The sequence below is a fragment of the Phocoena sinus genome, chromosome 3 (assembly GCF_008692025.1).
Source record: "Phocoena sinus isolate mPhoSin1 chromosome 3, mPhoSin1.pri, whole genome shotgun sequence".
Classification (NCBI taxonomy): domain Eukaryota; kingdom Metazoa; phylum Chordata; class Mammalia; order Artiodactyla; family Phocoenidae; genus Phocoena; species Phocoena sinus.
The window spans coordinates 61,753,724-61,769,369 of record NC_045765.1 but is presented as its reverse complement, the minus strand read 5'-3'; the positions used below and the strand labels follow the sequence as shown (position 1 = coordinate 61,769,369).

General features: G+C 38.7%; 1 protein-coding gene across 1 annotated transcript in view; it reads right to left on the bottom strand.

Moving 5' to 3' along the window:
• AFF4 (AF4/FMR2 family member 4) overlaps positions 1–15,646 on the bottom strand; it is a 93,660-nt gene that overhangs the window by 7,984 nt on the left and 70,030 nt on the right. Inside the window, 9 exon segments of the mRNA XM_032629180.1 lie at positions 555–775; positions 2,004–2,047; positions 2,949–3,042; positions 11,169–11,188; positions 11,190–11,241; positions 12,652–12,758; positions 12,761–12,790; positions 12,904–12,967; positions 13,584–13,678. Of these exon segments, the coding sequence (XP_032485071.1) occupies positions 555–775; positions 2,004–2,047; positions 2,949–3,042; positions 11,169–11,188; positions 11,190–11,241; positions 12,652–12,758; positions 12,761–12,790; positions 12,904–12,967; positions 13,584–13,678 (727 nt within the window).

Genomic DNA, 15,646 nt, shown 5'->3' with positions numbered 1-15,646 from the left:
TGAATACTTTCTAATTCTCAGTGTTCTTAGTTTTGGAGATAACAAACAGGATGCAAGGCCTCAAACGACCTAATATTAAAGAATGTTATACGTCTATTCATTTTGTAGTCTCTTTTATCATATAAGTTTCTTCCAATATACCTAAAAATTCAATATGAACATGCTTTCTTATATATTAAACATCTCATATGTACAAGATGTCTGGATGTAATCCTATGCCCATAGCCAAATTTACTGTTAACTATCCCAGAGTAGAATACACATTTTATTACTTTTACAGTATAAGCTGTAATTAAATTTGCCTGAATAAAGGCATATTTGTCTTAGACCAAAAACTATTTTTTGTTTAGTTTGTGTCACCACTATAGTACAAGGTATTTTTTGACTGAATTCAGTATATTCACGATTGATAAGTAATGGCAATGAGCAAACTGATTGTCATTAACTCTAGACTAGATAATAAACTAAATGCATACCAGAGACTTACTTAATTATATCACAAAAGCTCTTTTTAACAATTCCATCATTCAGATTCTCTCCAGAGACCTCCCTACCTTTCTGCTCTTTGGAAAGCTGTTCAGCTTGGTCCCAAATTTCGGTGGCATAGAGGAAGTTGGATGTAACCTGAACATAGCTGGCTGCCATGTGGTGGATCCTCTGTGGAATGGTCACTGAAGAACCACTTGCTGAAGCACTACTGGCCCCAGAAGAATAATTTCCCGAATTGCCTGGTGACAGCTTTGGAGAAACAGGGGAAGGCATCCCAGCAGCTTTGCTACACACAGAGAAATAGGAAGTTTATTCAGATGAATATGGTGAATGTGATGAAATCAATGTACTACTGGCTCTTCCTACATGAAGACTTTTAAAATTTAAAGATTCTTTTAAACTAGAAGAGTTTCGAGAGAAGTACAATTTCTTTTAAATAAATACTTAGCTCACTGAAGACCACTGCGAATTATCATTTTATCTAGACTCTTTCCTTTAACAAACGGCAACAGAACAAAAGATGGGAAAGAAGTGAGGAAGTCATACACCTTAGTAGTAGCGGTTCCAAGACCTAGAAGCTACATCATCTCACTCCCAGCTCAACACACTTTCCACCTATTTGGGCAAATAATTGGGTACTTTCCAACTGTTTCATAGAAAGCTGAGTGGATTAACAACTAACACAAAAAAATGTGGTAGTAGATGGAAACATCTTATTTTGAACTCCATAATTTCTGGTACTTTCCTAGTTTAACCAACTTATTCAGAGCTGACAAAGAAGAACAGCTTTCTCAATCAACTGCAATCATCTCAAGCTTCCTGTCAATTAAGCATTTCCTAGAAAACACATGTTGAAATCTGGCAGGTTCATTTCAGCAGTACTAAAATTTCTGAAAAGGCCCAAGACCATAAAAAAGGGAAAATCAAACAGTAGTTGAGGGGAGAAAAGCTATTTGTTTAGAATATTTTTATCTGCACATTTCGCACTTTAAATGTGGTTAAGAAAATACATAAAGGCAAAAGACAGACTGTCGATTAGCATAAACAAAATAATTGAACAAATAAACTTAGGAAAAAAAGATTTCATGGTGTTTTTCCTCCTTTTTGTGGGTGGGTGGGCTGGGAGTGATGTGGGAATGGAGGAGAAACCATAATCATGCCACTGTTATTAAATTCGTGTCAAAACATGAGTAAAGATAAGCTCAAGGTGATAAAAACTAGGCTAGCCACAGAAATCAAACTGTGAAAAGGGTTGAGGTGCTGTAAAAAACTTAAGACTTCTGCAGGTGAAATGTCCCCTCTTTAATCTTTCTAAGATCATGTTCATGATATTTTCAACTTAAAAAAAAAAAAACAGAAAAAGATACTTTAAAAAATACATTATTAGACATGGCCTTAACTTTTTTTTAAAGTTGTCATCTTTCCATTTTTGGAAAGTGGCCAAACCCATTCCACTTTTACATAAAAATAAATAAACTTGTCATATAATATTTTATAGAATAAAATTTACCCACCTTCCCAAGCCTGGCGATGGTGCTTGAGAATTATTATAAGAATTCTGTAGAAAAAAGAGAATGTATTTAATAAAAAACAACAACAAAAAACACTACTTATGAAGTACTAAATATATTCAAAAGCATTGGGCCAGACTGATCTTAAGAAAGTTTACAAACTTAAGAAACCAAAATGTGTGTGTGTGTGTGTGTGTGTGTGTAAATGTGCAACAGAAGGAAGTTATTTAGATGGGAGTTGGGGTGTTGTGGAAAACTGAGAGACAAAGAATGAGTAACATTCAGATGGATAAAGAACAGGGGAGAAGGCAAAGAGAGGTAAGTCATACTATGTACAAAGGCTGCAGAAAAGAGAATGTATATGACCCATATAGTTTATCTACAGCAAAGGTTTAGAAAAGGAACGAGAGAACGACAGAGAGAGAGAGAGAGAGAGAGAGAGAGAGAGAGAGAGAGAGAGAGAGAGAGAGAGAGAGAGAGAGAAATCTTGAGGGCCTTGCAGGTCAGGGTAAGAATCTTTGACTTGACTTGACTCTGCAGGGAATGATAAGCTATGAAAGGGTTCCAAGTCATATCAGGGCAGAATTTTAGGAAGACTTATGTAGTGCTATCATGAAAAAACATATGAAGATATTTTAGGAAACTAAGAGAATAAGTTAAGGAAGGATGGTAGTGAAAACAAAAGACCATTTAAAAAGTATAAATTAGGTTTTGTGATAAAAATAGGCTGCATCTACTGAAATATTATTAAGAGCTACTGAATATGGCTACATAGGTTCTACAATCAGATACGTGTGCAGTTTAAACATCAAATTATTTGAAAGTTCCCAAATAGTAGCTTCTCCCCTGCTCTGGTAGGGAAAACATGAGGGCACTTCTGGGGTGGAGATAGGAGACTTTACAAATTTTTTGCCCTGGGAAACAGATACTCCTCTTTTGCACACTTACCTTCAGGTGCTCTGTTAGTGTCTTTGAATACTTCAGAGCAGTTTCTTTCTTCAGTTTGAATAGCCTCAGGTACAGCAAAGACTGGCATCGCAGGCTAGCCAATGGAAAAGGGCAGCTTATTTACCAGGACAACAGACTCTGGCCACATCTGTATAGACAACCTTTGCATCGTGCCAGACTACATGACTGGCTCATGTGAGCAGACCATGGCATAAGGACAACAACACTAACTCTTAGGCAAAACCAAAAGATGTGATCTTCTTATGGTACATACCCTAGGGAGAGGAAGGAAGGGGAAGAGACCTAGGACTAGCCTCCTATTTGTTGACATTCAAAAATCAAAACCTCACCCACAGGACACCAACATGTTGTTATAACATATGGACTAAAAAAATCCCTGCGGGGAAATTCCCTGGCAGCCCAGTGGTTAGGACTCAGTGCTTTCATGGCCACGGTCTGGGTTCAATCCCTGGTCAGGAAACTAAGATCACGCAGGCCACGTGGCATGGCAAAAAAAAAAAAAAAATCACTTTGGGGCAGAATCTCTACATCAAATTACAATATAAATAATGTAAAATAGTAAAACTAGGAACTCAACTATGAATATCACAATTCTTTCCTTTTTATACATCTTTATTGGAGTATAATTACTTCATAATGCTGTGTTAGCTTCTGGTGTACAACAAAATGAATCAGCCATATGCATACATATATTCCCCATATCCCCTCCCTCTTGAGCCTCCCTCCTACCCTCCCTATCCCACCCCTCTAGGTCATCGCAAAGCATCGAGCTGATCTCCCTGTGCTATGCTGCTACTTCCCAATAGCTAAATATTTTATTCGGTAGTGTATATATGCCAATGCTACTCTCACTTCGCCTCAGCTTCCCCTCTCCCCGGCCCCATGTCCTCAAGTCCATTCTCTATGTCTGCCTCTTTATTCCTGCCCTGCCACTAGGCTCATCAGTACCATATTTTTTAGATTCCATATATATGCATTAGCATACAGTATTTATTTTTCTCTTTCTTACTTCACTCTGTATGACAGACTCTAGGTCCATCCACCTCACTACAAATAACTCAATTTCATTTCTTTTTATGGCGGAGTAATATTCCATTGTATATATGTGCCACATCTTTTTTTATCCATTCACTGTTGATGGACATTTAGGTTCCTTCCATGTCCTGGCTATTGTAAATAGTGCTGCAATGAACACTGGGATACATGTCTCTTTTTGAATTATGCTTTCCTCAGGGTACATGCCTAGTGGTCAGATTGCTGGGTCATATGGTAGTACTATTTTTAGTTTTTAAAGGAACCTCCGTACTGTTCTCCATAGTGGCTGTATCAATTTACATTCCCACCACCAGTGCAGAAGGGTTCCCTCTTTACCACACCCTCTCCAGCATTTACTGCTTCTAGATTTTTTGACAATGGCCATTCTGACCGGTGAGAAGCGATACATCATTGTAGTTTTGATTTGCATTTCTCTAATAATTAGTGATGTTGAGCATCTTCTTAGTGCCTCTTGGCCATCCATCTTCTTTGGTAAAATGTCTGTTTAGGTCTTCCTCCCATTTGTTAATTGGGTTGTTTGTTCTTTTGATATTGGACTACATGAGCTGTTTATACATTTTGGAGATTAATCCTTTGTCCACTGTTTCATTTGCAAATATTTTCTCCCATTCTGAGGGCTGTCTTTTCGTCTTGTTTACTGTTTCCTTTGCTGTGCAAAAGCTTTTAAGTTTAATTAGGTCCCATTTGTTTATTTTTGTTTTTATTTTCATTACTATAGGAGGTGGGTCAAAAAAGATCTTGCTGTGGTTTATGTCAAAGAGTGTTTTTCCTATAAGAGTTTTATAGTGTCCAGTCTTACATTTAGGTCTTTAATCCATTTTGAGTTTATTTTTGTGTGTGGTGTTAGGGAGTGTTCTAGTTTAATCCTTTTACATGTAGCTGTCCAGTTTTCCCAGCACCACTAATTGAAGAGGCTGTCTTTTCTCCATTATATGTTCTTGCCTCCTTTGTCGTAAATTAGGTGACCATATGCGCGTGGGTATCTCTGGGCTTTCTATCCTGTACCATTGATCTATACTTCTGTTTTTGTGCCAATATCATACTGTCTTGATTACTGTAGCTTTATGGTATAGTTTGAAGTCAGGGAGCCTGATTCCTCCAACTCTGTTTTTCTTTATCAAGACTGCTTTGGCTATTCAGGGTCTTTTGTGTTTCCATACGAATTGTAAGACTTTTTGTTCTAATTCTGTGAAGAATGCCATTGGTAGTTTGATAGGGATTGCACTGAATCTGTAGATTGCTTTGGGTAGTCTAATCATTTTCACAATATTGATTCTTCCAATCCAAGAACATGGTATATTCCTGCATCTGTTTATGTCATCTTTGATTTCTTACATCAGTGTTTAAAGTTTTCTGAGTACAAGTCTTTTGCCTCCTTAGGCAGGTTTATTCCTAGGTATTTTATTCTTTTTGTTGCAATGGTAAATGGGAGTATTTCCTTAATTTCTCTTTCTGATTTTTCGTTGTTGGTGTATAGTAATGCCAGAGATTTCTGTGCATTAATTTTGTATCCTGCAACCTTACCAAATTCATTGATTAGTTCTAGTAGTTTTCTGGTGGCATCTTTAGGATTTTCTATGTATAGTATCATGTATAGTATCTGCAAACAGAGACAGTTCTACTTCTTTTCCAATTTGTATTCCTTTTATTTCTTTTTCTTCTCTGATTGCCGTGGCTAGGACTTCCAAAACTATGTTGAATAAGAGTGGTGAGAGTGGACATCCTTGTCTTCTTCCTGATCTTCGAGGAAATGCCTTCAGTTTTTCACCATTGAGTATGACGTTGGCTGTGGGTTTGTCATATATGGCCTTTATTATGTTGAGGTAGCTTCCCTCTATGCCCACTTTCAGGAGAGTTTTTATCATAAATTGATGTTGAATTTTGTCAAAAGCTTTTTCTGCATCTATTGAGATGATCATATGGTTTTTGTTCAGTTTGTTAATATGGTGTATCACATTGATTGATTTGCGTATACTGAAGAATCCTTGCATTCCTGGGATACATCCCACTTGATCATGGTGTATAATCCTTTTAATAAGTTGTTGAATTCTGTTTGCTAGTATTTTGTTCAGGGTTTTTGTATCTATGTTCATCAGTGATATTGGTCTATAATTTTCTTTTCTTGTGATATCTTTTTCTGGTTTTGGTATCAGGGTGATGGTGGCTTCATAGAATGAATTTGGGAGTGTTTCTCCCTCTGCAATTTTTTGGAAGAGTTTGAGAAGGATCGATGTTAGCTCTTCTCTAAATGTTTGATAGAATTCACCTGTGAAGCCATCTGGTCCTGGACTTTTGTTTGTTGGAAGATTTTTAATTATAGTTTCAATTTCATTACTTGTGATAGGTCTGTTTATATTTTCTAATTCTTTCTAGTTCAGTCTTGGAAAATTGTACCTTTCCAAGAATTTGTCCATTTCTTCGTGGTTGTCCATTTTATTGGCATATAGTTGTTTTTAGTAGTCTCTTATAATCCTTTGTATTTCTGCAGTGTCAGTTGTGACTTCTTTCTCATTTCTAATTTTATTGATTTGCATCCTCTCCCTTTTGTTCTTGATGAGTCTGGCTAAGGGTGTATCAATTTTGTTTATCTTCTCAAAGAACCAACTTCTAGTTTTTATTTGTTTGTTTATTTATTTATTTATGGGCTGCATTGGGTCTTTGCTGCTGTGTGCAGGCTTTCTTTAGTTGTGGCGAGCGGGGGCTACTCTTCATTGTAGTGTGAGGGCTTCTCATCATGGTGGCTTCTCCTGTTGCAGAGCACGGGCTCTAGGTGCGTGGGCTCTGTAGTTGTAGCTTGCAGGCTCTAGAGCATAGGCTCAGTAGTTCTGGCTCACAGGGCTTAGTTGCTCCGCGGCACGTGGGATCTTCCTGGACCAGGGATTGAACCCATGTCTCCTGCATTGGCAGGTGGATTCTTAACCACTGCGCCACCAGGGAAGTCCCCAACTTCTAGTTTTATTGATCTTTGCTACTGTTTTCTTTGTTTCTATTTCATTTATTTCTGCTCTGATCTTTATAATTTCTTTCCTTCTACTGACTTGGGGTTTTCTTTGTTCTTCTTTCTCCAGTTGCTTTAGGTATAGAGTTAGATTGTTTATTTGACATTCTTCTTGTTACCTGAGGTGAGATTGAATTGCTATAAACTTTCCTCTTAGAACTGCTTTTGCAGCGTCCCATAGGTTTTGGGTTGTCACGTTTTCATTGTTATTTGTTCCCATGTATTGTCTTATTCCTTATTTGATTTCTTCAGCCATCTCTTGGTTACTGAGTAGCACACTGTTTACCCTCCAGCTATTAGTGTTTTTTTTACAGTTTTTTTCCTGTAACTGATTTCCAATCTCATAGCGTTTGTGGTCAGAAAAATGCTTGATATGATTTCAATTTTCTTAAATTTTCCAAGGCTTGATTTGTGACCCAGGATGCGATCTATCCTGAAGAATGTACCATATCCACTTGAGAGGAAAGTGTATTCTGCCACTTTAGGGTGGAATGTTCTATAAATATCAACTAAACCTATCTGGTCTATTGTGTCATTTAAAGCTTGTGTTTCCTTATTTATTTTCTGTTTGGATGAGAGGTCCATTGGTGTAAGTGAGGTGTTAGAGTCCCCTACAATTATTGTGTTCCTGTTGATTTCCCCTTTCATGGTTGTTAGCATTTACCTTATGTATTGAGGTGCTCCTATGTTGGGTACATAAACATTTATAATTGTTATATCTTCTTCTTGGATTGATCCCTTGATCATCATGTAGTGTCCTTCCTTATCTCTTATAACAATCTTTATTTTAAAGTCATTTTATCTGATATGAGTATTGCTATTCCAAGCTTTCTTTTGATTTCCACTTGCATGGAAATATGGAATATATTTTTCCATCCCTTCACATTGCCTGTATGTGTCCCTAGGTCTGAAGTGGGTCTCTTGTAGACAGCATACATATGGGTCTTGTTTTTGTATCCATTCAGCCAGTCTGTGTCTTTTGGTTGGGGCATTTAATCTATTTACATTCAAGGTTATTATTGATATGTATGTTCCTATGACCATTTTCTTAATTGTTTTGTGTTTATTTTTGTGGGTCTTTTTCTTCTCTGTGTTTTTCCACTATACAGAAGTTCCTTTAGCATTTGTTGTAAAGCTGGTTTGGTGGTGAATTCTCTTAGCTTTTGCTTGTCTGAAAAGCTTTTGATTTCTCTGTTGAATCCGAATGAGACCCTTGGTGCGCAGAGTAAATCTTGGTTGTAAGTTATTATCTTTCATCACTTAAGTATATCCTGCCACTCCCTTCTCCCCTGCAGAGTTTCTGCTGAAAGATCAGCTGATAACCTTATGGGGATTCCTTTGTATGTTATTTTTGCTTTTCCCTTGCTGCTTTTAATATTTTTTCTTTGAATTTAATTTTTGTTAGTTTGATTAATATGTGTCTTGGTGTGTTTCTCCTAGGGTTTATCCTGTATGGGACTCTCTGCGCTCTGTGGACTTGGGTGACTATTTCCTTTCCCACGTTAGGGAAGTTTTCCAACTATAACCTCTTCAAATATTTTCAGATCCTTTCTTTTTCTCTTCTGCTTCTGGGATCCCTATAATTCAAATGTTGGTGCGTTTAGTGTTGTCCCAGAGGTCTCTGAGATTGTCTTCAATTCTTTTCATTCTTTTTTCTTTATTCTGCTCCTTGGCAGTTACTTTCAACCATTCTGTCTTCCAGGCTCACTTATTTGTTCTTCTGCCTCAATTATTCTGTTACTGAATCAGTATTTTTCATTTCAGTTATTGTGTTGTTCATCTCTGTTTGTTTGTTCTTTAGGTCTTCTAGATCTTTGTTAAACATTTCTTGTATTTTCTCAATCCGTGCATCCATTCTATTTCCAAGATTCTGGATCATCTTTACTATCATTACTCTGAATTCTTTTTCAGGTAGATTGCCTATTTCCTCTTCATTATTGGTCTTGTAAGTTTTTACCTTGCTCCTTCATCTGTGACATATTTTTTTGCTGTCTCTCTCTCTTTTTTTTCTTTTGATGGTTGGGATTGTTTTCCTGTCTACTGGTTGTTTGGCCTGAGGCTTCCAGCACTGGAGTTTGTAGGCTGTTTGGGTAGAGCTGGGTCTTGGTGCCGAGATGAGGACCTTTGGGAGACCTCACTCTGATGAATATTCCCTGGGGTCTGAGGTTCTCTGTTAGTCCAGTGGTTTGGACTCGGAGCTCCCACAGTAGGAGCTTTGGCCCAATCCCCAGCTCGTGAACCAAGATCCTGCAAGCCATGCAGGGTGGCAAAAAAAGAAAAAGAAAAAAAGAGCAGAGCAATAACAAAGAGTGAAAAATAAAATGAGACCAGGAAACTAACAGATATGTTAGAAAGAATATAAAAATAAAAATACAGATGAAACAACAATCGGAAGGTAAAACAGAACCACAATAGTAAAAAAGGGGGAAAAAAAAAAAGGAGAAAAGGCCTTGGCTGTGTGGGTGGGCTTAGGCAGGGGTGGGGTTTTTAGGCTGTGGGCAGGGCCTATGTTTAGGACCCACAGGGCTGGAAAAGGCCCTGGCTGGGGGCAGGGTTGGGCCTAGGCTCAACAAAACAGAAGGGGTCCAGGCGTGCCCCTGGTTTGCCCTGAGTGGGCAGGGCAAATGCCATCCTCACCTCTCCTGCTCCTCAGGTCCTGGAGGGTCCCTCCCACTTGCCTCTCCTGTTCTCCCCCGCCTCCCTCCTATGCTCCCAGGACCCACAGGGCCTGGGAGGGGGCTGTGGAGGGTTGGGGACCCAGCCTGGGAGCCCAGCAGGCTTCCTAGGCTGAGTGGTCAGGGCAAAGCCCTCTGCACCTCTCCTGCTCCTCTGGTCCTGGAGGGTCCCCCCCACCTGCCTCTCCTGTTCTCCCCCCACCCTCCCTCCTATGCCCCCAGGACCAACACAGCCCACAGCGGGCCTCTGAGGGCATAGGATCTGTACTGAGAGCTGGGCAGGCTTTCCAGGCCAACTGGGCAGGGGAAACGCTAGGCACAGTCCCCACTGATCCGAGCCCCCGAGGGTCCCTCCAGGTGTGGGAACCCCTCCCCGATCCCAGCCACCCCTCAGTGGCGTGGTCCTGTCCCGCCTCCACTTCTCCTCTCCCCTCAGTCCCCCCACGTCCTACCCGGTCGCTTGGGGGTTCCTCCCGTCTCCTTGGGCGTCAAGGTCTCCCGCCAGCGTCCGGCAGGCGCCCTAGTTGTGGGGAGACGCTAACTCCGCGTCTTCCCATGCCGCCATCTTGACTCCTGGCTCTGAATATTACAATTCTGATGTAACATATATAAACCCAACACGGCTTACAAAGGCCCTGCATGATCATCACCGCCTACCTCTCCAGTTACTTTCACTTCTCCCTGTCTTTTAGTTCCTTGACAGAAAGTTTCCAGTTTCTTTCCACTATCCAGCTGTGTACATGTTTCCTGTACCTAAGGATTAAGTATCCCTACATTTTACCGTTATAGTTACATAAACTTTTGCTGTCAAAGTACTTAATTCATATACTTGTGTGGTTATTTGATTAATTTCTGTTTTTTCACACTAGACACTAGACTCCATGACAAATAGGACCATGACAGTTTTTCCCAAGGCTGCACTCCCAGTTGTTAAACATGTGCCGGGTAAAGTATATACCCACAACAAATAAACTATCCCTCTGGGAACAAGCAAACAAACCATATTCTTTATCCTGAGCAAGCTAGATGTTTGCTCCCTAAGGTAAGGCATAGGTATATGTAAATGGAGAGAGAGGCTACCAAAAGAAAAAAAAGCCTGGATTTTTATGGTGTCCACCTTTACTTCAATACACAACAGAAGTCTGAGAGTAATAAAAATAAACTATAGTTAAATATAAAAAACAAAAAACCCCCCAGAGTCTGAAAAGTGACCACTTAAGACAACAGAAAGTTCTAGTATCAGTCCCCCTCTACCAAGGCTTTTGTCAGAGGGCAATGGATTAGAGACTCACAGCAACTAAAGTATTTCTGAAGGAATTCTGAGTTATTTTCTACTTTACCCATAAAGAACGGATTTATGACTGAGTTATGGAAGGAAGATTCAAGGATAACTTTCAGACTATGAATATAGCACAATTCATTATGAAACTGCTTTGTCATCTAGCAGAGGCTAAAACACGTAATACTTACCAAAGTACTGTGAGTCTTTTAATCTGCAGCTGTAGCATCTGGTGCCAAGTAATTCTTTAGCTTCATGGTGTATCTGTGAGATAATATAAGAAACAAATGACACAAAATAAAATACTTCATCTGTCTTATGACCTCCTTAGTCCTCTAAACAGGTAGAATCAAACCTAAATAAGGCAAAAATACCCACTAAAGCAGAGGTCCCCAACCCCTGGGCCATGGACCGGTACTGATCTGTGGCCTGTTAGGAACTGGGCAGCACAGCAGGAGGTGAGCAGTGGGCGAGCAAGCGAAGTTTCATCTGTATTTACAGCTGCTCCCCATAATTCGCATTACCGCCTGAGCTCCATCTCTCCTGTCAGATCAGCAGCGGCATTAGATTCTCATAGGAGCATGAACCCTACTGTGAACTATGGCATGTGCGGGATCTAGGCTGTGTGCTCCTTATGAGAATCTAATGCCTGATGATCTGAGGTGGAGCTGAGGCGGTGAATGCTGGCTCTGGGGAGTGGCTGCAAATACAGATTATCATTAGCAGAGAGGTTTGACTGCACCGAGACCATAATAAATCAATTGCTTACAGACCCATATCAAAACCCTATCAGTAGGGCTTCCCTGGTGGCGCAGTGGTTGAGAATCTGCTTGTCAATGCAGGGGGACAACGGGTTCGAGCCCTGTCTAGGAAGATCCCATGTGCCGCAGAGCAACTAGGCCCGGGAGCCACAATTACTGAGCCTGCGCGTCTGGAGCCTGTGCTCCACAACAAGAGAGCCCGCAATAGTGAGAGGCCCCGCGCACTGCAATGAAGAGGGGCCCCCACTTGCCCGCAACTAGAGAAAGCTCTCGCACAGAAATGAAGACCCAACACAGCCATAAATAAATAAATAAATAAATGAGTAGCCCCCGCTCACCACAACTAGAGAAAGCCCACGTGCAGCAACGAAGACCCAATCAGCCAAAAATAATAGATAAATCATTTAAAAAATAAAAATAATAAAAATAAAAAAATAAAACCCTATCAGTGAGTGGCAAGTGACAATTAAGCTGCATCTTACAGAGTAGACGGGACATAAGCAACACACTTTGGGTGTGACTGTCTCCCATCACCCCCCAGATGGGACCATAATCTAGATGCAGGAAAACAAGCTCAGGGCTCCCACTGATTCTGCATTATGATGAGTTCCATAATTATTTCATTATATATTACAATGTAATAATAATAGAAATAAAGTGCACTATAATGTAATGTGCTTGAATCATCCCAAAACCATCTCCCACCCCCAGTCCATGGAAAAATTGTCTTCCACGAAACCAGTCCTTGGTGCCAAAAAGGTTGGAGACTGCTGCACTGAAGGGTCTAGTTCTCCTTATCCAAGGACAATAAAGGACTAAGGAATCCTCTTTAGCTTTACTGTATATATTAGTCTTTTCCTAGAAGGACCAGAGAAATGTTATTGCCAGTGATGTGGCAAGTCTTCCCACTTACTTGATGAGCTCCACTGTCTCTGAATACATAAGGAATGGGGATTTGGATTCCTGAGCATTTTTCTCTAATGCATTCCCACATTCAATGAAAGATACACACAGCATCAAGAATAGTATACAGCTTTCTCAAACCTATCAGACTGAAGAAAGGAGAATAAAGGTAAATGAGAGCCACACTGATGTACTATGAGAACAAATGAAGATTTAAGTTAATTTGATTAAATATATAAATGTGAGGAGAATATTTACATACCAATGCATCTGCATTGTGTTTTAAGCTTTTTTGCTTCTTGTAAATAATGTCTGCTGAATAATTTCTGCAATGTAAATTTTTATTATAAGTAAAATGGTAAATATTTTCATGATACTAGTTCACTTTAGTCTCTAATATTCCTCAGTTTTTCATGTCCTCAAGTAAAGAAAATGAACTATTACTAAACAGTCAATTCAGCTTTTTCTGATGAATGTTTAAAGTGGGTTAAGAGCAGAAATCATTTTGGCCAACTTGGCAAATTTCTACTAGGAAAACAGAAATCAACTCCCTAGTATTAACTGCTAAACTTACCCAAGTTGTTTGAAAGATTGAGAGTAAACAAAATGTGGGTAGGAAACATAACCTTTTAATCAAAAATGGAGGAAAAAAAAGCAACATTGCTCTTACTTATTTAAGAAAGCCCTTATTTTAAACAGTAAAGTCAGCAGCAGTAAGATTCTACTGGAAGGTACATTATTCACATTCCCCATGAGAATCATGGAGTTAATAAGGTAAAGGAGCAATACTTGGACTAGTAGGTGCCCTTTCAAATTAAAATCTGAATATTCTTTGATCACAACTCAATCAATTCTTCTGGTCACTGACAGAAATTAAAATGAGTTTTTTATATGCTGACTGGAATGATTTCTTGAATGCATAAAAAATCATATTTATCTCACCTGTCATCAAAGGCAAGCTTCGTTCTCCGAGGCTTAGAAGCATCAGGAGTTGGTGTAGATGGAGGACAGTTAGAAGAGCTATTTGGAGCCTTTTCCTGACCAAAAAAATATATATAACTATGTTGAAAATTGTGAGATTAAAATTACAAGTATTGAGCCAGTGGTTAAAAGCAAACAAAATTCCATTGCCTTTGGTAATTAATTTCCTTGTTATAAAAATATTAAAATTTCAGAATGTAAATGTCCTTTTTATGGAATAAACCCATTTTATATAACCAAAAATATTCTTTATAATATCAGGGGTCTACTATGTGCCAGGCACTGACCCTGGCACTTGTAAAAACATAAGGAAGACACAAACCTACTATCAATATAGCAGTACTACTTAAGACAAAATTTACTGGTAATAACTGGTCGATGAAAACAACAATAATATCTAACATCTACTATGTGCCTCCTACTTACTAGGCACTCAGTTAACCAAGTACTTAGCACAATCATTAATCCTTCAACAACCCTATGAAATATGTACTGCTATTAGGATAGAATAAAAAGTAGTCTCAAGGAGGCTGAGTAACTTGTCCAAGTTCAAACAGCTTTAAGCAGTATTCCTGGAAACTGGGCTTTAAGTCCAGATCTGTCAGATTTCAAAAGCCTGGACAGGGACTCCCCTGGGTCCAGTGGCTAAGACTTCAAGCTCCCAATGCAGGGGGCCCGGGTTTGATCTCTGGTCAGGGAACTAAGATCCCACATACCGCAACTACTGACCCCGAGTGCTGCAACAAAGACCCACCACAGCCAAAAAAGGAGCCTGGACACTTACTTAAATTTTATTCGGCCTCCTATCAACATGTCCATCCTGTCTCCTATCAACACAGACCTCTATGCAATGGCTATGACCCTGTCCTCCCAACTGCTTCCCCATCCAACCCTATGACACAATAATATATATTTTATTACTTCTGCTTAAAATCTATTTTTAAAAAACCATGTAACCATTTTTTTTTCTTTTCTTGTAAAAGAGTCCTTCAGTTCCACCCATTACAGTTTCCTTCAAGAATGAAAATAAAAGCCTGAGATTTGAGAAAATGCTAAGCTCTTTACGCAGTCTGCATGTTTATGAAATTGCTTCCTAAATACTGTTGCAATCTAACATTACTTGGACAGCTTTCCCTCTGTGTTTTATAAACAGATCTACAAATGCCTAAGTTTAAGTTTATTGATGGAAAACTGAAGTTTCTGAAAATAAAAAAAGAAATTACTATGTGTGGTAAGAGATGCTAACTAGACTTACTGCAGTGATTGTTTTGCAATATATACATATATGTAATCATTATGTTGTACACCTGAAACTAATATGTTATATATCAACTATATCTCAATTAAGAAAAATCTAGAAGAACTTCTCTCAGTGAACAATAGGACAAACTGACAAAATATCAGTCAGCATATAGGTGTGAAAACATGATTAATCTAATTGAATTATATAGCTCCCTGTCCCCAATTCATGTGGAAGACACAGTCTTTTCAAACAAATATAGAACATTACAAAAATCTACCATATACTATGCTCTTTTATAAAGCAACTCTTAACAAATAACAAATAACACGCAGATCACTTTCCAGCCCCATTGCAACTAAGGTAGAAGTACTAACCAAAAGATAACTAGAAAAATCTCTATGTTTGGAAAGTGAGTAACACACGTTTAAATAAGTCTTGGATCAAAGATGAAATCAGAAAGGAAATTAAAAAACATTTTAAACTGTATTATAAAAATATTATATACCAAAAAAAAAAAAAATATTATATACCAAATCTTGAAGATTAAGCTAAAGCAGTATTTAGAGGAAAATATATAGTCTAACTGCTTATATTAGAATATTAGAGAAAAAGGACTGAAAATTAATTTTAAAAAACTTGAGCTAGGTATCCATCTTTAAAAGTTAATAAACAGAGCAGCAAAACAAAAAGAAATTAAAGGAAATTATAAAGCATGTAAGTTAATGAAACAGAAACAAAAATAAACTACAGAGAATAAAGACAAAGAAAGGTTGTTTTTTGA